The following is a 26,402-nucleotide window of genomic DNA, read 5'->3' as shown; positions in this document are numbered from 1 at the left end:
CCTCACTCACAAGAGTCATGTGTGAAGTGTGTTGTGACTTACGATTTTTCCATGATTGCTCAAAGTGGATGGTCACATAATGACATCTGTCACATCAAAACTTCTTTTACAGTACTGTCTTTAAGAATAAATATTTCTTTTAAATATTCCTTTTATAAATAATAATATTCCTCCAAAAAGAACAGGTTTTTCAAGTATTTATCTAGGTCCCTAAGACCAAAACTATAAGATGTGTTTGCTGCAAGTCTACATTGTGGAGATAAGATAACTAATGCAGTGATTAATATCCCAAAAGGGGAAGGAGTGGCAAATTCTAACATTATATGCCCTATGTATCTCAGAAGTCAGCAGCAGATAGCTACAAGATTGGCTATTAGAAGTACTTATCAGTACAGGATCGTAGGAACACCATTTCACAACAACAGGATCTGACACAGACCTACCCTCTGCCTCAAAAAGTATTTTATACAGGCTTTTTATACAGGGAACATTTCTTGGTGAAAGACAATAGTGTTTAAAGCAAACTCCAAAGAGTAAATATTTTAATTTTCTTCAAGAATATTCTTAAATTCATAATACTTTAGTCACACTAACAAGTTAACAGTTCCACAAAAATACTCATATAGCATCAGTATTCTTAAAGTATTCATATCCATAATTACCTCAATTAGGAAACTTAGCAATGACAGTCAACATATACAACATATGCTTTTTACTTCTGGTGAGATCAATTCAATGTCTAAAATAAATCAGGATGGATTAACATAAGAGCTGAATTGGCGTCCCTACCAAATTTCGCAATGAAAAAGCAAACAGTCCTGTGTGACCGGCAAGTTACACAAACAATGTAAGACAAATCCAACTAGAAATTGGAGGCTGCCATTTCATATACACAAAGTACATGTGAAACAGCAAAGTAAACATGTTTCTTAAAGGAGGGGCTGCTATTTCAACACCCCCAGAGCATTAGAGATGTCACTGAGTCAGCCAACATCACAACTACAATCTCGTGAAATACATCATCAGATAGCCATCTGGTGCTTTTTATGAAGCAACATGCTTGAAACCAAGGGGCCAACACTGGTTACAGGAAGCAAAAATGTCTAACACCTCTGTTTTTAAAAACTGCTGACATTTCAAAATATGAATTGTTTAAACTCAAGTTTCTCATCCCCAAAGAAGCCGATCATGGTGTGTCAGAATGCCTTCTCTCTCTCTGATTTGCAGACAATACAATGAAAGGAAAATACTTCTGATTAAAACTAGCTGACTTGCAACTGTGCATGTAAAGTCTACTACAGGGAGCAATGCCTACCTAGCATGATCCTGAAACTTCTGAGATAAAAATAAATTGGCATTAAAGCACTCAGTTATTCTCAATGAAAAGACTGACTATACCTTCCAGGACACAGAAGTAAGATTTCTTGGTAATGGAAAAAAATTTTTTCTTTCCTTCATTATCTATATACTACCCAAATAACCTTCCTTTTTAACCTAAGACTCACAAATTTATATTGATATTTGAGTTATTCAATTTAGTACCAATGGGTATGTCCAGTTGATGTATTTGCAGATGCAAAGTATCGCTTTGCATCTGCACAGGCCCTTACTTTCACGACGCTTAAAGAACTTTATAGACATTTTCTCTCGTGTCTTAAGTAGGTCAAGAGGATATGAAGGGAAACAGGGAACAGACTGCTCACCACGGGCCACTAGCCCTGCCACACTGCCACAAGCTGAGAGTTCATTTACACCCCGCTCAGGTGTGAGAAAACTGAGGCGGGGCAAAGGTGAATGATTTCTCTTAAGCTGAGTCATGCAGCTTTTTACATATACAAGATCTAAATTCATGGTAAGATAATTAATTGTCAATCCTAAAACTACTTAGTGCAAGTGTGGATTCCTCGTTTAAAAGTGCTTAACTTGCCTCTGCCCTCTGTCTCTCGTCTCCCGTCTCTGGTGAGAGCACACACGGTGCACAGAACCTGAATCAACAGTACCCGAGGGTGGCGAGCGGCCCCCGAGGAGCAGACGTAGTTGTTTGGACTGTTTGGGAACTGAACAAAGGCACCAAGCCTACAAAACACAGTTTTTAAAGGAGAGGGAAGTGACGCATAGCATGACGCAGGAAATACTGGTTTTTAGTCTTTTTCTCATTTTAGGCACATTGCTATTTGGGAAGATTTTTTTTTTTTTCTTAAAGTGAGTTCTGCATTATAAAAATATTGATGTTAAATATATGTGCTTAAGTGGGAATCCAAATTGGACCCAAGCTTTACTAAAATGAAAGTCTTCGCTATGATGTCTAGAAAAAAACACTGCATCCTATCTGTCCTAAAAGGCAAATGCTGAGCGGACATTCTATCTGTAAATAACAGCAATCTGTGGACAGACAGGAAGGGAAACTGGGGGATCCTAATCAAGAGGAGATGCCACCATGGCCTCTGCTGCCTGTATAATGTAAAGTGGTCTTAACATGTTCCTGCCACAATGTGAGGTTCTGAAACTCACAAACGTATCCTGATCAAGCTCGCTGACCTGGACCCCTCGGGGAGAAACGTAACGTGGATTCAATGCAGCAGTACGTGGACATGCTCAGTTTGCTCCACTCAGAAGTCAGCCTTGAAGGCACCATGGCCGTTCAGAGACACGTTACTCTAAGAGATCAAAGATCTGAAGGAGCCGTGGCTACTGTGGGTGTGATGTGGCCAGTGCTCTCGTTCGACACCACCACCCGTCCCAGGTGCCAGAGGCCTGGGGCACTCAACGGAGTGCCACATCCCACGTCATCATTCACACGCATACACACGCACGCTCTACTCATCCGAAAATCTCTGTTGGGCTTTGTTGTAGGAAACCCCTTCATTTACAGAGAGGGACACAGAGGCACAAAGAAACTCAATGTCTTGGCAAAAGCATCCACTTGGTAAGTCACAGATCTGGCAACACGAGGATCCTGCCAACACTCTCTACTGTGTCATGGTGACGTAAAAGTTCGAAAAGACACTATTGAAAAAATTAAGGATATTTAACAATGCCTAAGTATTCAAATATAGAAAGGACCTCTATGTAAACATCTCAAGTAAAGAGCATCTTGGTTAAACTGACAATGACTAGACGCTTGACACTGAATCTTTCTGAGACACAAGGTTTCTGTTCCCAAACAGGGATTCTATTAAAAGCAGGTGCAGGAGGGCAGAACAGAGAGCCATGGAAATTACACTATAAAGACATATGTTTAAATGGGACTTATAAACCCAATTTGTCAAAAAAAACAGGTCCATTTGCAACTCAGAGTACAAAGAAGAGGATGATTATTTCTCCCTATACTAATTATTTAAGTTCAATTAGATGTAGTATGGAAAATATATTTAATAAAGAGATTTTATATTTTTAAATTTGAGCAAGTGTTTTCCAGTTTGATTAATCATCACAGATATCACACACAGCATGTTCCCTTATAAGGGAAAATACTGGTGTCAATGCGAGGGTGCCTGGAAAGCACCCCGGAAGCAGGCTGAAGCTTCATATAATAAACAGCCATGGCTAGCGTTTACTCAGGACCACGTTCTAGGTGGACTCCATCTAACTAGGGCCGAGTAATAAACGGTCCTGTGATGCTTAAACAGGTGGTTTTCTGAGCACTATCCTTTTAAGTTTTTCAGCAGTAAATAGAAAACAAAATTAAATCAAATGCTATTTAACATCATTTTATAAATTTTAAATGTTCAGATTTTTGGTTTACATTTGCTTTCTTGTTTAGAAAGTTTAGAGAATGAAATTGATACAACGTCATTTTCCAAACCCCAAAGTGAAAGCAGTTGTGAAATCCAAATTCACCTCGATGACATCCCCCCACTCTAGAAAATGAGAATGTACATCATGCAACTTTAAACAGTGGATGAATACAAAGTCCTATATTTTCTTTCTGCTAGATTCATCTAAAGTTAGAGGCTGAGTTCTTTGAGAACAATTTCCCTCTCACTCCTAGGTAATGATTTACTTGGTATTAACCAAAATCAATTTTGAGAAAGTGTTCCCAAGGGTCTTGGAATAAATTCTAGTATTGCATCTATGAATATGCTCTAAGAGAAGCAAAATATTCATGGAAGCATAAAACAATTTTACCTTTAAATAAAAATATTTTATTCATTCCTGACAGATTATCAAAATGTACATTGTTAACCAAGTAAAAATGGTACTTCGAAATAGCTGACTAGGGCATATTTGGAGGATTTTTGGTTAATTTCAAAAGAGTAAAAACCACTTTCAATCTCCCTTTCCACACATTCCTAATAACCTTGCACTATACCTGCTTAAAATTGAATATATAAACAATTAGATGGGCCCCAGTTCATTATAGAATGCACATTTTCATTTACACTCAGAATGAATGAAAGTTATTACATTTGAGTTACCTTCCTTTGCCAAAAACCTTCAGACTTACCCCTCTTTATATTTTGTGTAACTCTATAAATTACACGTAGAATATAGCACATAACTTGTATTAATCTAAACACACACACACACACACACAGACACACACACACAATAAAGTGCAACACAACAGAACAAGTCTGCGACATTCACGTTCTCAAACTCCCACAGAAGGCTCTTCTGAGCAAATGGAAACGACATTGTTTGCGAGTGCGGGAACACTAAATCCAACAGACTAGGTTATTTTTTCCTCACGGGTGTTTATATTGAAAATCCTATTTGTTTTACTTTCCCTGTGGCTTCTGTCTCTCATTTTCAATGAAAGTTTCGAAGCTGTGATTCTCTTCAAACCTGGAGAAAAATCAACTCCTTAGAGCAACGTAAATAGTGCTTTCAAAGCGCTCCAATGTTTCTGAGCACTCTGTACTGTAAAAGGAGGTTTCCAATGACAGCTGTCTGTAACAAGGAAAAGTACAGTCATTTTAATAAAAGCAAACATTCCACTAACTGGGCAGCAAATGCTTCATGGACTTTTGACACCAGCCACCAAACATTTCTATTCTACAGGCAAGTACCAAACTAGCCCTAAAATGTCAAAAGGTTTTGGTTGCATGTTGTTTTGATACTAAATTATTTCACTAAGAAGTGGTTTTGTTCCTGAGATGAGCACAATAAAATTAAACGAGTTCCCCCTAAAGCTGCCAGTGGGATACTCTGTTCCTTATTTCCACCCTCATTATCTTCATAAAGAATCACGTCTGAAATGTCAGTCTTCTCCATGGCGCCATTTCTGTGACTCGTCTTGCCGAACGTCTGGTCTAATTTGGTTTCTCATGCCACCTAAGACGCTGGATGTTGCTTCCGTGGCAACGATCAGAGGTTTCACCACGGCTGGAGGGATCTGGCGCAGGACCTCGCCCACGGCGCCAGTCACCCCTCTGCTCTCGTGCTCCCGGGCTGCGGTTTCGTAAATGGTCTGAGCCGTGTCTGCAATTCCCTGAAAGCGGGGAGGGGAGAGAAGGGGAGTAAATCACTGGTCAGAAAACTCTCTAAATTCTCTCATAATACACACTTTAGTCGAGTTAATCAACAGCAGGTTTGTAACTAGACAAAAACCAAAACGAAACAGAACCTGTACTTTTGAGATAAGCCAGGATAATTATTTTTATGACAATTCTAATTATAAGGGAAAGTAAGATGCAATTATTATGATTTAGCATTTTATTGTGACAGTTGTGTAAACTACAATTGTAAACTACAATTTCACATGGGGAAGCTTATAGAAATGATTAATAATCCAAGAGCAGCTTTTCTGGCACTAGTAATCACTCTAGTTAAATCAAACTTAGCAAACAAAGCTTCTTGAATAAATATAATCACTAAATGAATATGGTGATAGCTCCTGTGATTCAACTGTAACAAAAGACCTAATTTGACTAAGCTCCAGAAAATAATTTAATTTGTTTTAAATTACTGGCTATGTACTAGAAGAGATAACTGTGGAACATTCAATTAAGATAAAAGGCTAAATAGAACATTTTCCTGGATTAAACAGAGAAAATTCTGAGAACATAAAGCAGGAACATGTTTAATAATTAGAAACAAAGCTTCTGTAGCATTTTTCACCTTTCTTATAACTGTGTAACATTAAAATAATCATGGTTGCTGAGCTTTAGAGCTGAATATGTAAATGAGTAGGTCAAGCCAGAGTGGTAAAACGTCATACATGACTTTCAAATCTCTACCATTCGTCTAACTCAAAATCCCTCAGGGGCCACGAGGCACTATTCCACTGTGACCATTTCAGTGACAGGCACAACGAGAGGAACTTTGGGCTCTCCAGGGAAATCAAGGAGCTTTGTCCTAGTCCAAAGTCTAGCCCTCACTTTGACAACCTGATGGGAGTATCATTTTTACACAGCACAGCAGGCAAAAAACATGTAATGCTGTGGCGGGGAGGGGGTTACAGAAGAGCTAAAAAAAAAAATGTAAGTGCTATTTTTCAAACTATCTACAGAATAACAGCCAACAAGTAAAACCGTCACCACAGTGAAGAAGATGCTTACAATTTACACATTTGCCCACATCCTCCTCCTGCCTGCTCCCAGGTCCCCTCCCTAACCCACAAACAGTCGCTGTTAGTGTGTCAGAACGTGGCGATCAGCACCACCAGGCAAATTCAAACCTCAGCTCCACCACTTACCTGTGTGACCTGACACAAGTGCTTTAAGAGGGGAACGAAAACGCTGCAGTGATTGTTAAACGAAATACTGCACCTAAAGAGCCCGGTACAACTCAGCAGGTACTAAGTGCTCACCGAACAGCTCCTACAACTACTACTCCCCTCACCACTGCTCCCCAACCACCACGAGACCTGATCACGCAGAGCAGGGCTCGGCAGACTGTCCCTGCAAAGGGCCAGGTGGTAAGTATTTGCGGGCTGTACAGTCTCTGTCATATACTCTTCTTCTTCCTTCTTGTTTTCTTCTTTTTACAATCTTTTAAGACTGTAAAAATCATTCTTACTAGACGGTCCATATAAAAACAGGCATGGGCCAGATATGACCTGAGACCTATCATTTGCCAACCCCTGATCTTGTGAAACACATGGGATGTTTCCTCTTGATCTCTGACTTACCAACATATAATACGAAAATAGATAGTATTTTTAAAATAAATTTATTTATTTTATTTATTTATTTTTGGCTGCGTTGGGTCTTTGTTGCTGTGCGCAGGTTTTTCTCTAGTTGCAGTGAGCGGGGGCTACTCTTCATTGTGGTGCACGGGCTTCTCACTGCGGTGGCTTCTCTTGTTGCGGAGCACAGGCTCTAGGTACATGGGCTTCAGCAGTTGTGGCACGCGGGCTCAGTAGGTGTAGCTCGCGGGCTCAGTTGCTCCATGGCATGTGGGATCTTCCCGGACCAGGGCTTGAACCCGTGCCCCCTGCATTGGCAGGAAGATTCTTAACCACTGCGCCACCAGGGAAGCCCAAGAGATAGTATTTATCACCACCTAGGAACGTCTATTTTAAAAGTTTTCTAATACAGAATTCAGACTCCGTCTAATCAAGCACACCTACCACATCAAATCATGCTCACCTTCCTTCCTCCCTTCTTCACACAGATGGTTTTAGAGAACTAAACATTAGACCCAAATACCTGGGTTCCGATCCAGGCTCCACTACCGTCTCGCCACGGTACAGTGGGGAAGCCATTCTTGCTGACCCCGTTTCCTCATCTCTAAATCAGGAAAACCACCTATCTTTTAAGGGTTACTATACTCTTGGCACAGAGTAAGCACACAAATACTTTTATTTAAATGAGCATAGATTAAATTAGGGAAGCATTTTGTGAACTGCAAAGTGCTACGTACCCAAGTGCTATTATATCCTGCTGCAAACTGCCCCTGCTACGCCTTGAAGCCCAGGATAATTTTTACAAACCTGATTTCTAACATGTCTGCTGATTACTGGCCCAATCCTGACATCTGTAGGAACAGGTCTAACTGGTAATTATCTCTCTTTATTCTCCCGACTAAACCTCTTTTTAAGAGAGGTGATCTGTGGTCTTGCCTTTATTTATCCACTAACACATTTCTTGGGGGGCCTCACTTCAGTCTTCTTCCCACCATTTGGGACCACATGGACTTCTTCTGTCACGTAAAAGACTGTCCTAAGGCACTTCTGCCTGTCAGAATATGACAGGGAAAAATATCATTAATGAAATCTTAACATACAAATCATAAGTAAAATGACCTCAAACTTCACGTCCTATGTCAAAAAAAAAAAAAAGATTAAGACAAGGAATGCTAAAAAAAGGAAAAGAAACTAATACTAAACTTTCTTTGGGTTATTTGTATGGAAATATGTTAATATTAATGTTTCAGACATTACATGAAATTCCTAAAAATCTTGTATGTTCTGGTATAATGTTATAAGTCATAATTCTAGTTATTATTTTAAAATGTATATCTCAGAAATAACTAAATTCCCTTGTCAATTGCATTGTTATGAACTTTCATCAAATCTTTAACCGTGGTCATTTTTAAGTCTTTTGTCATTTACAGACAGTTCTGGGTGTACTCTGACGCTTTTGCAAAAATGTTCCCATAAAAGGGTTTCACCGGGCTTCCCTGGTGGCGCAGTGGTTGGGAGTCCGCCTGCCGATGCAGGGGACGCGGGTTCGTGCCCCGGTCCGGGAAGATCCCACATGCCGTGGAGCGGCTGGTCTCGTGAGCCATGGCCGCTGGGCCTGCGCGTCCGGAGCCTGTGCTCCGCAATGGGAGAGGCCACAACAGTGAGAGGCCCGCGTACCGCAAAAAAAAAAAAAAAAAAAAAAAAAGGGTTTCACCTTCAAGGAATTCATGGAAAAGACTCTGACAAGTACAGGTTTCTGGTAACTGACTATACTGCTGAACTGAATGAATAAGTGTTCTCAGAACTCTAATGGAAAACTGATGAATTCACAAAAGTGCTAAGAAAAGATCAAGATGAAAAACAAATTAATTACATGGGACTGAGTGAACTGATGAGGATGGTTATAATTTTTGTGACTTTCTGTTTGAATAAGAAAAAAAAAGAAAGAAAAAAAAAGACAAGGAATGCTCCTGTCAACACCCATAAAGAACCAGGATTCACTGGTGCAACTAAATTACAATTTGTTAATGCTTAATAAGCGTCAAGATTCAAATAGTTACAAATCACCAATTCCACCCTTAACAACTTCTTGCACATACAAACAAAGGAGCGTTTATATGAACATTCCAATAGCCGTATTTCAGGGAAAAAAATGGAATTGTATTTCAGGGAAAAAAATGGGACTTCCCTGGTGGCGCAGTGGTTAAGAATCCGCCTGCCAATGCAGGGGACATGGGTTCAATCCCTGGTCCGGGAAGATCCCACATGCTATGGAGCAACTAAGTCTGTGCGCCACAACTACTGAGCCCACACGCCTTAACAACTGAAGCCCGCACACCTAGAACCCATAGTCTGCAACAAGAGAAGCCACTGCAGTGAGAAGCCCGCGCACCACAACGAAGAGTAGCCCCCGCTCGCCGCAACTAGAGAAAGCCGTGCGCAGCAACGACGACCCAACGCAGCCAACAAGAAGTAAATAAATTAATTTTTTAAAAAAGGAAACTGTCCACCAATAGGAAGATAAATAAATTATGCTATATTCATACAGTGAAATACTATAAAAGTTTAAATTAGATCTACATATATCAATGTGGATATGTCTTGAAAGACAAAAGTTACAGAATGGTACAGATGATACCATTTATGTTAACTTTTGTTTTTGTTTTTGTTTTTTTGTGGTACGCGGGCCTCTCACTGCTGTGGCCTCTCCCGTTGCGGAGCACAGGTTCTGGACGCACAGGCTCAGCGGCCATGGCTCACGGGACCAGCCGCTCCGCGGCATGTGGGATCTTCCCGGACCGGGGCACGAACCCGTGTCCCCTGCATCGGCAGGCAGACTCTCAACCACTGCGCCACCAGGGAAGCCCTATGTTAACTTTTAAAATATAAGCAATTATTTGCTTATGAATACATACTTACATGAAACTATAAAAAACATGCACAGAAAAAATATCTACCATCTTCAGGATAGTGAAGGCATGGGAATGGGGTCAGCATTTGTGATTAACCTGACAAATTTTATTTTTTAAACAAATCTGCGGAAAATACAGCAAAGTATAAACATATGTTAACTCCACTGGTGAGTCCATGGCATGTTTCTACTACTCCTTGTTTGCTTCTGTATGTAAAGAGATCAGTCCTCCCACTAGATCACTACTCTTCTCGTGAGCCTGCAGGTCAGGACACAGCCTCCTCTCTTACCTCATGCAGATATTTGCACTCACCAGCGACAGCACAGTCCCAAATCCACCCCAGGGGTTTCTTTGGGACAAAGCCCAAGCGCCGCTGCTCTTTAGATGAACGTCAGGAAAGCACGCAAACTGCTTCTGGCCTGTCCCCTCGGGTGCCCACTCACCTCCTTCACGACACTGTAGGCCTTGGCCACACCTTCCCTCAGGTCCACTGGCTGGTGGGCTAAGCGGTGATGAGGGAACCTTTTGACCTTCTTGGGCTCGATAGAAAGGGTACCAGGAGACACCATGTCATAAGCAGTCTCTGCCGCCGCCTGGATCATTTTAGCAGAGAGTGAAAAGTGAATCAGAAAACAAAAAAGTGAATCAGAAGAACGTCTGGAGGGTTAAGCTCCAACAGTGCACTTCCTACGGGGAGACAGGAAGAGGAGAGGGACTCACACACCCTCAGACCGGCCCTTCTGCAGCATGTGAATTCTTTACAAGAATGTATCACTTTTATAACAAGGATGTTAAAGTGTACAGTAATAACTCATATCTGGATTGAGCTGAATTTTTCAGCCCCTCCTCTGCCTTCTGAGAACACTCTCCGTGTTACCAAGGTTAGACAAGAATGCATGGTCTGTGAACAACTGGATAAGGCCAAATGGAGCTTAATACTTAATATAACGAACCTTAATATGACCACTATTAGATCTCTAATGCCTTCTTTACATTCAGCTATGATCTTTTCACATAAATGTGGTGAAATAAATCCTTGGCTAACTTAATAGTTATAATCTACCTGAAAGAGGCAAACGAATTTGACACTGTAGTCCACTGCTTTATTATTTAACAACTTTTTTAATTAACACTGGACAGCTAATCAAAAAAAAAAGTTAATGATATGAAATCATTACAAATAAAATATTCTCAATATTTTATACACTTTCACAGTACATTTTGAGAACAAAATAACCCAACTGCTTACAACAGCTCTTCCTCTTTGTATAGATCAAGCTGGTCTTTGAAAAGATACCTGTATGGTTTGAACCATTCTGTTCGTGAGTTCTAGAGCAGCCATCGCTGTCGAGGTGCCAAAGGAGGCAGCGCCTCTCTGAAACCCTCTGACGATGCGGCCGCCCTTCCGGTACTGCTCAACTGGCAACCAGACCAAGTCCTTCAGGCCTTGCACTAGAACAGCAGCCAACACACAGAAATCAAGAGGCGTGCTGGAGCTTAGATCTCTGCTATCATTCCAACCCTCGGGTTTTTAACTCCTAAAATGGGAGGCAAAATTTTGTACGACTAACATGTAGGTTTTTCTAGAAAGATGATCCTCACGTAGATTCTCAAAGGCATCCATAACCCCAAAAGAGTTAAGAATCACTGATCAGGCAAAATAAATTATCTTCTAATTAAAAAAGAACACTCACCTAATTGGACTAGTGAATGCATAGGCCCAACGCCTCCCAGAATTCCTGGCAGCTGGTTCTTCTTAATGTCAGTAAGCCATTCAGTGATTGCATATGAGAATAATTTGTCAACACCTAGCAAACTAGAGCAAATGACTATAAGTATATAGGAAGGAAAATGAAATTTATAGGTTTAGACAAGTTTGGGGAATTTTTTTACTTAAGACAAAAAAAAGAGGGCTTCCCTGGTGGCGCAGTGGTTAAGAATCCGCCTGCCAATGCAGGGGACATGGGTTCGAGCCCTGGTCCGGGAAGATCTCACATGCCGCGGAGCAACGAAGCTCGTGCGCCACAACTACTGAGCCTGCGCCCTAGAGCCCGCGAGTCACAACTACTGAGCCCGCGCACCTAGAGCCCGTGCTCCACAGCAAGAGAAGCCACTGCAATGAGAAGCCCGCACACTGCAACAAGAGTAGCCCCCGTGCACCGCAGCTAAAGAAAGCCCGTGGTGCAGCAACAAAGACCCAACGCAGCCAAAAATAAATAAATAGATAAATAAATAAGTTTATTTTAAAAAAGACAAAAAAGAAAACGTACAAATTATAAGGACAAAATTTTATAGATTTTCAATTTAAGTATATAAATACATCTATGTATACACATACATTTAACCCAATGCTAATGCTGATCACTTCTATATAAGGCTTAGGCAGTATATGTAAGTGCTAATAATTTAGCACTTAGAATGCTAATAATTTCTATATAAGGCTTAGGCAGTATATATAAGTGCTAATAATTTAGCACTTAGAATGCTAATAATTTCTATATAAGGCTTAGGTAGTATATGTAAGTGTGCTTTTCCACTGTTCTTACTTCTTCAACATCTAAAGCTTTGGCATAGGGTTAACTCAGTGTCTATAAGTTGCCGGACAGTTCTTAGCTACTAAGAACCGTTACCTTGTGAACTTCCTTCCAGTCTTTTCACTGAATAGGCTAATTTATAACTTTGGGAAATTATTTTTAAGAATCCTAACTATAGCTGTTTTTTGAAAAATACTACTCTCTTCAAACTACTTCTATTCTCTCAGAATAAAAATTAGCCCCTAGCCAGTAAAAATCCTCTAAAAATGAGGTCTCTGCAAACAACACTGTAAAATAAATTATGTATGCTCGCTAAGAAAACTCAATTTTTAGTTTGCTGTAAACTAACGTTAGTAACTACATCTTAAAGTCTCATGTAATAAATCAACTTACCCATGCCGATAGAAAAGCCTCTTCAGCTTTAGTTCAGAGCAGTTTAACTGGGCCAGACCAATCAAAATCCCAGCCAACGTACCCTTTAAAATTAAAAAAAAAAAAAAAAAAAATCACTATTAAAGGTAAAACACCTAAAATACTCAGAGCAAAAAAGTACATGTATTTTATATGACCCAATTTATATCAAATTTTACTCATGGGTTCTTAAGTAAAATTATACTTAATTTACTTTAAAAGCAGAATTAAATTTTAAAATCTTACACTGCATTTCACATATACAAACTATAATGGAAAAGAGTTTTTAAAAAATTGAGTCCACTAGAAAAACAAATGAGATAATTTTGTAGAGTATATTTGTGCAAAGTTTCCAGACCTGATCCATTGATACGTGTTTGCCATGATAATCAAGTCGAATAGGAACTTCTGATGTGAATCTAAATTCTCTAAAGATAAAGAAAGGAGGGGAGTTATTTATATTCAAAATTACTAAGAGCTGAAATTAGATATAAATGAATTTGTTCAACTGGAGAATAAAAACAAAGCCACAAAATAAATAATGTGAATATATTAAGGCCTAAATAAAAGAGAATGTCTTTTAGCTCTGCCTTTTCTTAAGGCAATGTAACAACTAAACAGATGTTAATCATCTTATAAATCTTATTTATTTCATTATATATTAAATTTCTCACAAAAACCTTTTCCTAGTTTACTAAACAATGTTTATCTTAGGAAAATTTATTCTGGCACATATTCAATTCATACAGAGAATGAACTAATAAAGACAACTTTCAAGATTAAACCAAATAACATAATCATTACCAAAAAGTAAAAAAGGGCTAAGGTATTCATTTTAGCTCTGTGATAGAGCAGAAAGATCCAGAAGACCTAGACATGAACCCTAGTGTTATCAGTTACATGGGATGCAGTCGAGGCAAGTAACTTAAACTCTCTGAGCCTAAATGTCTTCATCAGTAAATTTTTAAATGCCATCTACATTGGTGAATTTTAGTAGACAGTCATGAAATTAATGCTTGCAAATAGGATACTGACACACAAATATTGGGAATTCTGAATGAAATTATAATTATACACTGATGGTACACATCAAACAAAAGCAGTTGGCTTCCAAAAGTTGGACTGTAAATTGGAAGCTGAAACACATTTTTACTACAGAATTAATGTCGGTGGTTATATACTAAATCATCCCACAAAAGTCCATTTAACCTACAGTAAAATGGAAGTGCTGTACTTATATCAATCACTACAAGAAGTCTGGGTTCCCAGGTCACCCCTCATCTTCCGAACATCCATCTGCACTGGGTTCTCTGGGCGACAGCCCCTCGACACCTGCCTCCTCCATTCTCACTCTTTCCTCCATGGCATGTACATAATAGGCCAAATCATACATTTTTATTATCTATAAGCTCAATTAAATAGGGATTTTTTCCCTACTTTGTTCACCTAGAACAAAATCTGACATACATATAATAAATGTTCAATAAATATCTGTGGGATGAATAAATGTCTGCAGGAGAGGGGACTATTATGCCATTACTTGGAAAACGCACTGGATTTGGGATTCAGAAAACCTCTGTTCTAGTCCTGGCTTGGCCACTAACTAACTGTGTGGCCTTGAGCAAGTCACCTCTCCTCTCTGTGCATTAACTTCCGCATCTGTAAAGTGAGTAATTTGAACTATATCACCAAGTACCGCCCCAGGGTCCTAGATACACTAGGAGCTTTTGAGAGTAGAAACAGAAATCTACAAGCTATTTTAAGTAGTCTAAATGGAAAAAAACAAATATTTACCTAAGTAAGTGAGGTTACACAGTCTGACTAAAAAGTGTCAAATTTCTTTGCTTTCAGGCCAGAATTATAACAATTCAACTTCTTTTATACTGGTTATCCAGTGTTCACAAAAACCAAATTGGTAGCTTATATGAAATGAGAATTCAAATTATTAAGATACACAATGTTTTTGTTCGAAAAAAATTTTTAAATAAAAAAGAAATGTGGGAAAATAATAAAAGAGATTCTTCTTTTATGGTAGAAAAGTTTAGAACCACCAGAGATCCTCTCTCCCAGGATCTTTCCAATTCTCACATTCTATTTTCTAACTATTTTCATCAATATACAAGATATTTAAAACATAAAAACACTTTAAAACAGTTATACTGCCTACTTTGGGTCATATTCTAAACTCAGAATTTAGAAAGAAAATTTAGAAACTCAGAACTTAGAAAGACAGAACTTGGGGACCACTGATGTCAACAAGAGAGGACTATAGAAAACCAGGGAAAGGAGCTAACTGTCCCTCACAACACAGGTGTTTTCGATCTTCAACCTCTCTCCTTCCAATAGAGCCAAGGCTCCATCCCTACCATCAAGGGCTGGGAAAGAAAGAAGACGGTTAGAATGAATGGATCTGGAAACGAGGATAAACTCCAATGTACAACCAGCTAGTTGTTGGCTGTAGTCAACAGGGACATGGGTTTCCTGATGATTCCAACTCAGCCAGTTAGCGGAGGGTCAGGAAGGATGACACAACAGTGATAGAGAAGGGCAGAGAAAGTAGACAGAAAATTCCCATAATGGAAAAGGGAGGAAGGCTGAAGGTGAGGTGTTTGAGGGAAAAGGACAGCATCACGTTCAAGGACACACAAACAGGCCATAATAAGTGACTGGAAAGCGAGGGACAGGTGGAGGAAAAGAAGGAAGAATCTAAGGGGAAGAGAAAATTCCTGCTACAGAATCAATAGGAGGATGAATCCTGAGCCAGGGTTACTATGTGTAAAAATGAGAGGTGCAAGTAGGCGGGGCCCGCATACAAACAAATACACCGGTTGGTTATTCGCCAGTGCACAGAAACGCTGACGCGACCTCATGATTTCCGGTACACAGACACATTGAAGAACAACCTTCATCCTCTAAAATAACTTCATTTGTTATCAGAATTAAATGACTTACCTAAAAAACACAGGCTGATCACTAAATGACACTTCTTCAGCAGAGAAGTCCTTCTCTTCTTCCCCATTGACCACCTGCACTGAATTGGCACTGCCATTTGGGGAAGGCTGCTTTGGCCCAGGGAAAGAAATAACTAGATTTGGCTCCTTTGAGGTGCTTAAATGCCTTGGCAAACTGCAGGTGACATCAGCTCCAGGAGACTTTTTAACTGAAAGCGCACATTTGAAAAATCAGGTATACTTCTTTAAAGCAACAATCTACACTTAACTTGTTTTGCTACATTTCATTTAATAAATACAACTACTGCTAGAGAAATCTTTCACCTTTTAAATCATTACAGTAGTCCCTCCTTATCTTCAGTTTCACTTTCCAAGATCAACTGCGGTCCAAAAATATGAAATGGAAAATTCCAGAGATAAACCATTCCTAAGTTTTAAACTGAACACCATTCTGAGTAGCATGATGAAACCTTGCATCGTCATACTCTATCCCACCAGAATGTGAATCGTCCCTTTGTCCAGCATATCTCACCAGTGAGTCACTGAGTGGCCAGCTCAGTTAGCAGGTCTACTGTTGGGGTATTGCAGTGCTTGTGTTAAGTAACCCTTATTTTATTAATAATGGCCCCAAAGTACAAGAACAGCGATGCTAGCAATTCGGATACACCAAAGAGAAGCCGCAGCACGCTTCCTCTAAGCGAAAAGGTGAAAGCTCTTCACTTAATAAGGAAAAAAAAAAAAATTGTATGCTCAGGTCGCTAAGATCTACAGTAAGAACAAATCTGTAAAACTGTGATGAAGGAAAAAGAAATTTGCACTCATTTTGCTGTCGTACCTCAGAGGCTACAGCCACAGTGCATGATAAGTGCGTAGTTAAGATGGAAGAGGCATTAAATTTGTACAAGACATTTTGAGAGAGAGAGAAAGATCATGCTCACCTAACTTTCATTACAGTATATTGTTATAATTGTTTTATTTTATTACTAGTTACTGTTGTTAATCTCTTACTGCGCCTAATTTATAGATTAAATTTTATCATAGGCATGTACGTATAGAAAGAAAAAACAGTATATTTAGGGCTTGTTACTATCTGCAGTGTCAGGCAGCCACTGGGGGTCCTGGAAGGCACTTCTGGAGGATAAGGGGGGACTCCTGTACTCTTACATAAACTACATTTGTACAACTTAACAAAAATGAGCACAGAACACATTTATATAAATGAGAATAAAGCTTTGTAAGTACATTCTCAAAAAGGCCTCATAACAATCAAAATCAATCCAAGTACTTGTTATAGGCTTTTTCAAACTCTACATATTTAATACCTTCTGGATCTGGAGCCATGAGAAGCTCTATTTCTGTGGAAACACTTGTGAAGAAATCCTTCAGGAAGAACAAGGCATCCTAAAATTGAGAGATGTAATTATATCTAAAGGGTTCTAAAACTATGAAACGAAGTGTCTTCAAGTCTTATATTTCACTCATTGTTCATACACAGCTATAATTTATTCAGTCCCTACTCTGTGCCAAGCATTGTTCCTATTCTCAATCTCTCCCTCTCTCTCACACATACACACACACACACTTCCTTGCTAATTCTCACAACTCTGAGAAAATTAATTTATAGATGCAGAAATTACGACAGATAAGTTAGAAATTAAACTGCTATTTCTAAATCAAAGTACATTTTTGTTTTCTTAGAAATATAGTAGTCTCCTTCTTAATTTGGCATTAGTTCTCACTCTGAATTGGTAGCAGGGATATTACTAAACAATAACAGCAGCTAGCGTGTACTGCATACTCAGATGTGCCTTAGAAGTTCTTAATGTCTTATTTCGGCCTTTACCACTATGTTATGTTGCCTTAAACATTTTCTTCATTAGACATGATATTCAAAATAAAAATTGAAAATAAATCACGCAATCAGTGTGGTCTTTTCTGAAATTCTATGGTATGGACCGTTCTTGGTGCTGTGCGTGCAAGCCACATTTGCCCATTATTAGCAGCTTCATTAAGCCTTACTGAGACTAACAAATCCATTTTGGAGAATATGAAAGTTAAATACCAGAGCCTGTTCTTTCTTACTCTTCCCTCCCATTTTAAAAAACTTAAACTAATATAAAACTTTAATATTGGACCAAACCGCAACGTGAAAGTGAAATACAGGGTCACAGTAAGTGGTAGCACACCAAGTGCCTGACTGGCAATTCCAAAGGATTCGACCTACTACTGATCACACTTGTCAGAAGTATAAATGATGGAAGTTAGAGAGGTATTTTTCTAGATGACGTGGCATATGGGAGACTGAGGGCTAGGACTGAAGAACAAACAGACGGTTTCAACAGTATTAGAAATATTCTGGCTCTGCAGTTGGGGAGTACGTTCATGAATTGTTCACTATATTATTATGCTTTACACATACGTATTTAAGTATATATTTATATGTTATTTACACTACATACATTTATTATAAATCACTAAATATGTGTATATTTACATATATCAAATATTACATGTTGACAGTTAATAGTATATAAAATGTTACCCTTTGGCCACCAGATGGCGATATTTTAATACTATGAATGTTTTGCCTCCAAAAAAAAACAAAGAGAAAATTCCAGGTATAAATGTGCTCTTATTTAAAAAAAAAAAAAAAAGGGAAGACTAAAGAGACAGTGGTTTTTACATATTTTTACTACAAACAACAGACTAAGGGATACTAATCATGAGCTTTTCAAAATGTTCTCTAAATTTTTAATTTTGGTATTTATGCTGAACTCTTTACAACTCAGTAAGACAAACCACCTAACTCTAAAACTAGAAAGACACAGGGATTTCCCTGGTGGCGCAGTGGTTAAGAATCTGCCTGCCAATGCAGAGGACACGAGTTGATCCCTGGTCCGGGAAGATCTCACGTGCCGCGGAGGAACTAAGCCCGTGCGCCACAACTACTGAGCCTGCGCTCTAGAGCCCGCGAGCCACAAATGCTGAAGCCCGCGTGCCTAGAGCCCATGCTCCGCAACAAGACAAGCCACCACAATGAGAAGCCCGCGCATGGCAACAAAGAGTAGCCCCCACTCGCCGCACGCAACTAGAAAGCCCACACGCAGCAACGAAGACCCAAGAGAGCCAAAGATAAATAAATAAAAAATAAAAATTTAAAAAATCACTTAAAAAACAAAAACTAGAAAGACACAGACACTTCAAAAAAGAAGATATACAAATGTCAAATAAGCTCACGAAAAGACGCTCAGCATCATTAGTCATCAGGGAAATCCAAAATGAGCACCAAGTAAGGCAGCGAAAATTAAAGACAAGTTTGGTCAGAGCATGAAGCAGCTGCTGCCCTCATCTGTTCCCGATGGGAACCTACAATGGTCCAACCACTGTGGAAAACTATTCGGCAGCTTCTTATGACGGTAAGCACACATCTACCCTATGACCCAGACATTCGGTTTACAATTACCCAGGAAAACTGAAAACTTATGTCCATAAAAGACTTGTACACAAATTTCATAGCAGCTTTATTCATTAAGAAATATCTGTCAAGCTCAAACTGTACACCTAAAATCTCTGCATTATATGCAAATAATACTTCAATAAAATCAATTTTTAAACTTTAAAAAACATGGTTTATTATTTATGTTAAACCTTCACTATAAAATAGTTATTTCTAGCTTTAAGGTCCTACGGTAAAGGATATTAACAGTGTGATATGACTTAAGGTGTTGAAAGAAATGCTTTCAATGTCATGCTCAGGTGATGCTGAAAAGAATCACAAACATGCCAACTGGTACTGCTACGTGTTCATCACTTCCAACCTCAGCCAAGCACCTGTCCTACCCAACGGCCTCACATTGCATCTCACAACCTGAATTAGGCTCTCAATGCCTTTACAAAGATTCATAATTTTACATTCCTTAAGACCCAGCTTGATTGTCACATCCTCCAGAAAGCCTTTACTGCTCACCCCTCATCTTCCAAACTCCCAGCCCGGCTCAGGAGCCCTCTTCTGGTGGGACACATCTTTATGCCTATCTTCATCACAGGGTGTTAAAGTCATTTGTCTCTTTGTCTCCCCACTGAACAGAGATCTCTGAGGATGGAATGTTTCTTCCTCTTTGTATTCCCAGCATCCTACTTCAGACCTGGGACAAGGGTGGCATTCAGCAAATGATTTGGAATTAACATATCTTCCCTACACAGATTTCCAGGCAGTTCAATACTAAAATGAGCATCAGACCAGGAAATCTGGCCCCTTCAGATTCTGGATCTCAAATCGCCTAGTTACACAACCTCCATCATCTACTTAGCTCCCTACACGGCAATCACTCCATCTGCCTAGAGTCCTGCCTGCCCTACAGGTACGCTGCACTTCACAAGCAACTGCACCGACTTTCAACAGCAATGCAGCTTCTTAGAAACAAGAGAAAACAACACATTGCTTTCATACTTACTGTCTACGATCCAGTGAAGATAAAGTCAGAGATATGCTTGGTAAGAAAAACATTACTCAAAGCGTTCTCATTCATCAACTGATATGTTTTCAAAAGAAAAACTAAAGAACACAAACATTTGGCTTTCTTTTCTGTTCAGATGACCATTTGGTATGGTATGTCAATCTCAGAAGACGCAAACTAGAAAGGACTCTTTTGTATCATAATATTCCTAGTTAAGGCATACATATTTGCAGCATGGCTTTGTTTCCCTCGATCCCATACCTTGGGGAATTATTTCTCATTCCCCCTCAGTTTAGTCATAACATTTATTTCCCTGATTGTTTTTGCTAAGGTTAATATTTCTCCATTTTAAAATCATAATGCTTTAGAGTTCTAAAGAAGAAATTAAGCTCAATATTAAAGAAAAGGTCTATTAAAGAAAACTGGGCTTGATAAGTCTGGTAAAGTCATGCCATAAAGATAAATCTCACTCAAATTCTTGCTCACACTGGTGATTTTCACAGATCAAATTTCCCATATATACGTCATCATATTCCTACTAGGCCAATATGGATAAATCAAATTAAAATATGGGTTTCAAAAGATATTCTTCTCATAATGAGAAAACATAAATCTAAAATACTCACTGGCAAGACTGACCCAGCTCAGAAGCTACAAATATTAACATAAAGTTGTGCTAAACTTCTGTGCTTCACTATACAACTTCTCTGAGATATTCCTATGTTTTGTTTACAGTACAAATATTACTTTAGATTATCCCTGATACATCTATTACTTATTTAAATAATGAATCGACATTATTCAATTAATGTTATTTAATCAAACAAATAATACCACCCCACATATACTCCACTTCCAAACCTGAGCTCACACCAATGTGTAAGGTGTAAGGGGAGGGTCCTGTTATTTCAAAAGCAGATTACTATAAAAACTCCACTTATTTTCTGTAGTTGTTACATGCTTCAGTTAACAATGACAGCTAACACTTCTGATTGTTAACAGTGTGTGCCAGGCACCAAGCTAAATGTTTTACATACACCAGTCTCCTTTAAGCCTCATTTTTAAAAAAATGACGCTACGTGTACTATTACTTTTTCCATTTTATCAGTGAAGAAACTGAGGCTTGGGGAAATTAAGTTACCTACCAAAAGCCACACAGTTAGTAAAAGAGAACTGAGATTTAAGCCCAGGTCTGACTCTAAACCCACACTCTTCACTACACTGCACTACTACCAAGTATCACATCTTCATACACCGAACAAAGCTTGTAAAACAACTATGCTTTAAACAGCTCTCTGGGAAGGCAAAACCCAGGATCATTTGATGGGGTGCTTGCTAGGGTATAGGAAAGTAGATTTCTTTACCTCTTTCCATAAATCTCTGCTTTGTTTGTGACCTGTTCAAGTGCCAATTTACTAATTTGTCATTGTGCCCAGGGCAGGGAATTCTCTTCCAGATGCTGTGATTACAATCCCCTATATCTTTCAGTAGTGTATATCGAGGAGTCCTTTCATCCTCTGAAAATACCTGTATATCTGCATTAGGAGCACGTATGTAAAGATCAGAGAACATGAGAAGCAGGTATTAAGCGCTATGTCACGTAGACAGTGCGTACGTAGGTAACTGGAGGACAAAATCTAATAATATTTATTCACTAATAATTAGATTCCAAACAGCTAATGAATTTGCCCTACTCTTTACCAGCAGAAGTCTGTTTTAATTATGCAACTTCCATAAAAGTTAAATCATAATAAACATGATTCTACTAAATCAAATCTCTCGTTCTGAATGTGGGATATATATTTACACACAATGCCATGCCTTATGCTTGTAATACAAACCTGGTCGATATTGAGACGAAGTGGCATTAGGGACACTCTGAGGCAGCATTCCTGTGGTGACCTGCCAGACTCTGGGCGCACATGTAATGCTTTCACTGTCAGCTACAAGATGAGACAGACAAACACGTTTTTTCCCTAGTGATAATATGACCTTGCTTTCATTAAAAAAAAGAAAAGCAAAAAAGAGGGAAAAAAAATGCTATATCTAGTCCCTATATCAGAACAAAAAGTGGAACTGTTTACCCTCTTTCCTTAGAATCCTGAATCTAACTTTTTTGGGTCACACACTCTTTCAAGAATCTGATGAAAGATATGAATTCTCTTTAGAGGAAAAAATGCAAATGATAATGTTGTACTCGCAGTCTCAAAGAAGTTTGCTAAGCCCCAGAAGCTAATCCATAGACCCATACTCCAAAGACAACTTCTATGACGTTTTCTTCTGGAAGTCCTGAGCTGATCATTTTTATTCTAATAAAAATTAAAAGTTAGAAATGTGGAATACTGCCAACAATTTCGTTTAAACATTTTAAGTGTTTTGTTTTTTTGGCCACGCCGCATGGCTTGTGGGATCTTAGCTCCCCAACCAGGGATTGAACCAGGGCCCTCGGCAGTGAGAGCATGGAGTCCTAACCACTGGACCGCCAGGGAATTCCTTGTGTAAGTGTTTTGTGTAGATCACTATGGACTTCTGGTTTTCCTCAGGTATTGATATATTGGCAATTATAGAAACAACATGCAAAATAATTTTTAAAACATAAAACTTTAAGCAGCATATTTAAAAGGGATTTTCATATAAAAATGAGGGAAAAAATCCCATAATTTTCCCTAATCTAAAATAAATCTTCTGCAGTTAGACATAATACTTTTCTGAAACTAATACAACAACAAAATATATGAAGTTTTAAATCTTACCATGTTGGAATGAGCTTTTCGAGGCATTTCTTTACTGCAATACAGGTACAAAAACTTATTCATCTGTGATGTTGCCAGACGATCTCGAATTTCAAGATCCTGCACGATGAACACCTGCCGGGAGACCGGGTGTTCCAAGAGGCTAGAATCGCATTCTGGTTTGCATGGAGGGTAGACCTCGTGCTGAAACTTCACCTTTACAGAAGAGAAAGAACACAGAACAATCTCTACATTTTATTTAAATCAGATTTTCTCTTTAAAATGTAACACATCACTCATTTTCTTTGAATTCTCAGCTTTCGATTCCACTTTCAGAGAACAGCATAACACTCCTACATTTGTTCACGTATTTATTTATTAATCCACGTGTTCAGGACCATACAAGGAAAAGCCTGACTGACATTTCTTATTTGACCTTGGTAAAATCCCTATCCTTTTCAAGCAAAACACTCAATAGGCATAAGTCATAAAATTATTATCTTGCATACCTATGAAACTGCTTGGAGGCAAGGTTCAAGTTCCAAAAGGGCACGAGGATACAATTTAGTATACGGAGCTGTCATCACTGCACTATTTCTAGGATAAGCGCCCTAATATTCGACCCTTGGCACAACCCCAGACAAGCTGACAGAATTAACTGCATCAACGGCACTGGCAGCCTGGCCTAGTGCTCTCTAGATGCTCACAAAGGACCTGAGACCTGTGTGCTATCCAATGGCAGGCCTTCCCAGAGACATGCTCCAGCGCAGTGGTTCCCCAAGCACGGTCCTGGGTAAAGTGGTATCACAATCACCTGGGAACTCATTAAAAATGCAAATTCATGGGCCCTACCTCAGACTTACTGAATCAAAAACTCTGGGGCCCAGCAACCTGTGTTTTAACAAGCCCTCAAGGGGATTCTGATGCTTGTTCAACTCTGCGAGACACTGCTCTAGGGGTAGCCTGGGAAAACAAAAACAAAAACCCTAAATTTTCTCAGAGTATTTGAGAAAGAAAAAGAGGCAAGAGTTTCTATACAAGATCCCTGCACTTTTCCACTTACACCCCAAGACCACATGGGGGAGGGGACAGGGAGTAACCAAAGAACGCCCACTAATGCTCCTACTTAGGTGGATTTTTCCTTTCAAAATGTCACATTACCTTGCTTAATTGTATTTCCATTAAAAAGTCATGATTTCTTCCTTTTCCCCCACATACCACATTACGTCCATGTCTTGCAGGTGTGTGAGAAGGTGAGCTGTGGGGACTACTATAAATGAAAAATAAAACCTTTTGTTAAAGGAATAGTCAAAGAAAGGCAATGAATGACACCAGAAAAAATAACAGGATGAAAAAAGAAAAGATTACAGAACTAGCAAAACACTGCCACAAACTGTATTGCTATAAATCAAAACCTCATCTGTTATCTCTTGGAGACACTGAGAACATAAATGTTATTACTGCCGTTACAGCAATCATCTACTTGCTAAATATTTAAAACTACAGAAAACGCTAACTATGATGCTGGTGTGCATATCACAAGATAGACTTAGAAATGAGACCTCCGTGTAAGTTCCTTATTACTTCAGAAACCCCTGAGAGTCAGAGGACAAGTCCTAGAAATTCCAATTAACACGGAAAAGAATTATAGTAAAGTTAAAAGTTTTTTTTAAAACACTTTTAAATAGAAAAAGTCATTACAATGCTGTGCCAAAGGTTCCCACCCCGTGAAGCCTTTCCTGACCCTCCCCACCCCACTGAGAGTGTCTACCCTTAGTCTCTGCCTCATCTTTCCATCCAGTTCCCTTCTAGAACCATGGAATAACGCACTCATTAGCAGGTACTTCAGCAGCATCCACTCTGTGCTGGGCACCCTGCTGGGCGCTAAAGAATCAGGGGCACGCGTGGTCCCCACCTCCTGACGCACACACTTCACTTCGTCGCCCTCACTGGCTCACGTAACTCTCTCTCCCTTCTGAACTTAGGACAGGGTCTGGGTCGTATTCATTTTAATGAATGTGCCTCTAACACAGGCTCTGGCACATGGTAGGTACCCGAAAAATTTTGCTGAATGGAAATGCCTTAAGTCATCATATTTTAGGAAAAAAATACAAAGAATGCAAACAAGTTTTCAAATGCAAAACTTTAACATTAAAAGAGTAACATTTAAATTACAGTTTTTAATATTACTTATTAATAATTCTTAAAAGGATAAATTCTATGTATTTTTAGCGAAAAGAATATATTGGTCTGGTGGTCCAGTGGCTAAGAATCCGCCTTCCATGGGTTTCCCTGGTGGCGCAGTTGTTGAGAGTCTGCCTGCCGATGCAGGGGACACGGGTTCGTGCCCCGGTCTGGGAAGATCCCACATGCTGTGGAGCGGCTGGGCCCGTGAGCCGTGGCCGCTGAGCCTGCGCATCCGGAGCCTGTGCTCCGCAACGGGAGAGGCCACAACAGTGAGAGGCCCGCGTACCGCAAAAAAAAAAAAAAAAAAAAAAAGAATCCGCCTTCCAATGCAGGGGACGCGAGTTCGATCCCTGGTCGGGGAACTAAGATCCCACACGCTGCGGGGCAACCAAGCCCTTGTGCCACAACTACTAAGCCCACGCGCCACAACTAGAGAAGCCTGTGCCCCACAACAAAGAGAGTATATTGGTCTGCCAAATAAACTTATGTAGAAATTAACTTACATATAACTTTTAGCTGGAGAAGCAGGAGGGGCTGTTCCAAAATCTTTTCCTCCAAAAAGATGCCAAACAAGAGAGACTTCTTTAACCAGGTACCGAATTACAGGAATAGGAAAGTGTAACGGGGCTTTGCTCGTATCTGTCTTCTTAACAGGCAGACTAAAATAATTATCTCTTATCACAATCGCATCATCAACCATTATTTTTACAACTGGTTCTTCTTCCTTCTCCTAAGACAAAGGAAGAGGTAACACATACTCTCTTATTTAAGTAGAAACCACTGATTATGGTGCGCATCTCAAGGGGATCTGACTCTGCATTCTTTCTAATAGTTTCAATATATAGTGGAATAATAAATACTGATGATAATCACCGCATAAGATACTCTGCTTTATTAACAATAAAATGAACTCTCTCTTCTATGTGAATCACTCCATAAGAATTTTTTATAGTCTACGATTTGGCTTTTACTACTCGTTTGACAATAAAAAGGTACAGATTCAATGCTTTACCATTTTGTTTAGTGAACTGTGGATTCATTAAATCCAGACCATGCTTTTTCAATGTGAGCATGATTCTAAAAAGGAAATTACATATACATTAACCAAGCATTAGCCTTCTCACAAATCACATCTTATCTTTCCCA

At 39.2% G+C, this 26,402-nt stretch overlaps 1 protein-coding gene across 1 annotated transcript in view; it reads right to left on the bottom strand.

Moving 5' to 3' along the window:
• Positions 1–4,125: 4,125 nt before the first annotated feature.
• Positions 4,126–26,402, bottom strand: part of ATG2B (autophagy related 2B) — a 74,510-nt gene continuing 52,233 nt past the window's right edge. The window contains exons 31-42 of the mRNA XM_065872455.1: positions 25,760–25,986; positions 24,231–24,339; positions 23,091–23,285; positions 22,179–22,280; positions 17,203–17,281; positions 15,882–16,089; positions 13,288–13,357; positions 12,912–12,994; positions 11,679–11,800; positions 11,282–11,436; positions 10,428–10,577; positions 4,126–5,434 (exon numbers count right to left, since the gene is read on the bottom strand). Coding sequence (XP_065728527.1) covers positions 5,204–5,434; positions 10,428–10,577; positions 11,282–11,436; positions 11,679–11,800; positions 12,912–12,994; positions 13,288–13,357; positions 15,882–16,089; positions 17,203–17,281; positions 22,179–22,280; positions 23,091–23,285; positions 24,231–24,339; positions 25,760–25,986 — 1,731 coding nt within the window. The 3' untranslated portion in view covers positions 4,126–5,203. The remainder of the gene's footprint in view (positions 5,435–10,427; positions 10,578–11,281; positions 11,437–11,678; positions 11,801–12,911; positions 12,995–13,287; positions 13,358–15,881; positions 16,090–17,202; positions 17,282–22,178; positions 22,281–23,090; positions 23,286–24,230; positions 24,340–25,759; positions 25,987–26,402) is intronic.

The sequence above is a fragment of the Phocoena phocoena genome, chromosome 2 (genome assembly GCF_963924675.1).
Source record: "Phocoena phocoena chromosome 2, mPhoPho1.1, whole genome shotgun sequence".
Taxonomy (NCBI): Eukaryota; Metazoa; Chordata; class Mammalia; order Artiodactyla; family Phocoenidae; genus Phocoena; species Phocoena phocoena.
The sequence above is the reverse complement of the archived record's forward strand: the minus strand, read 5'-3'. Positions and strand labels throughout refer to the sequence as shown.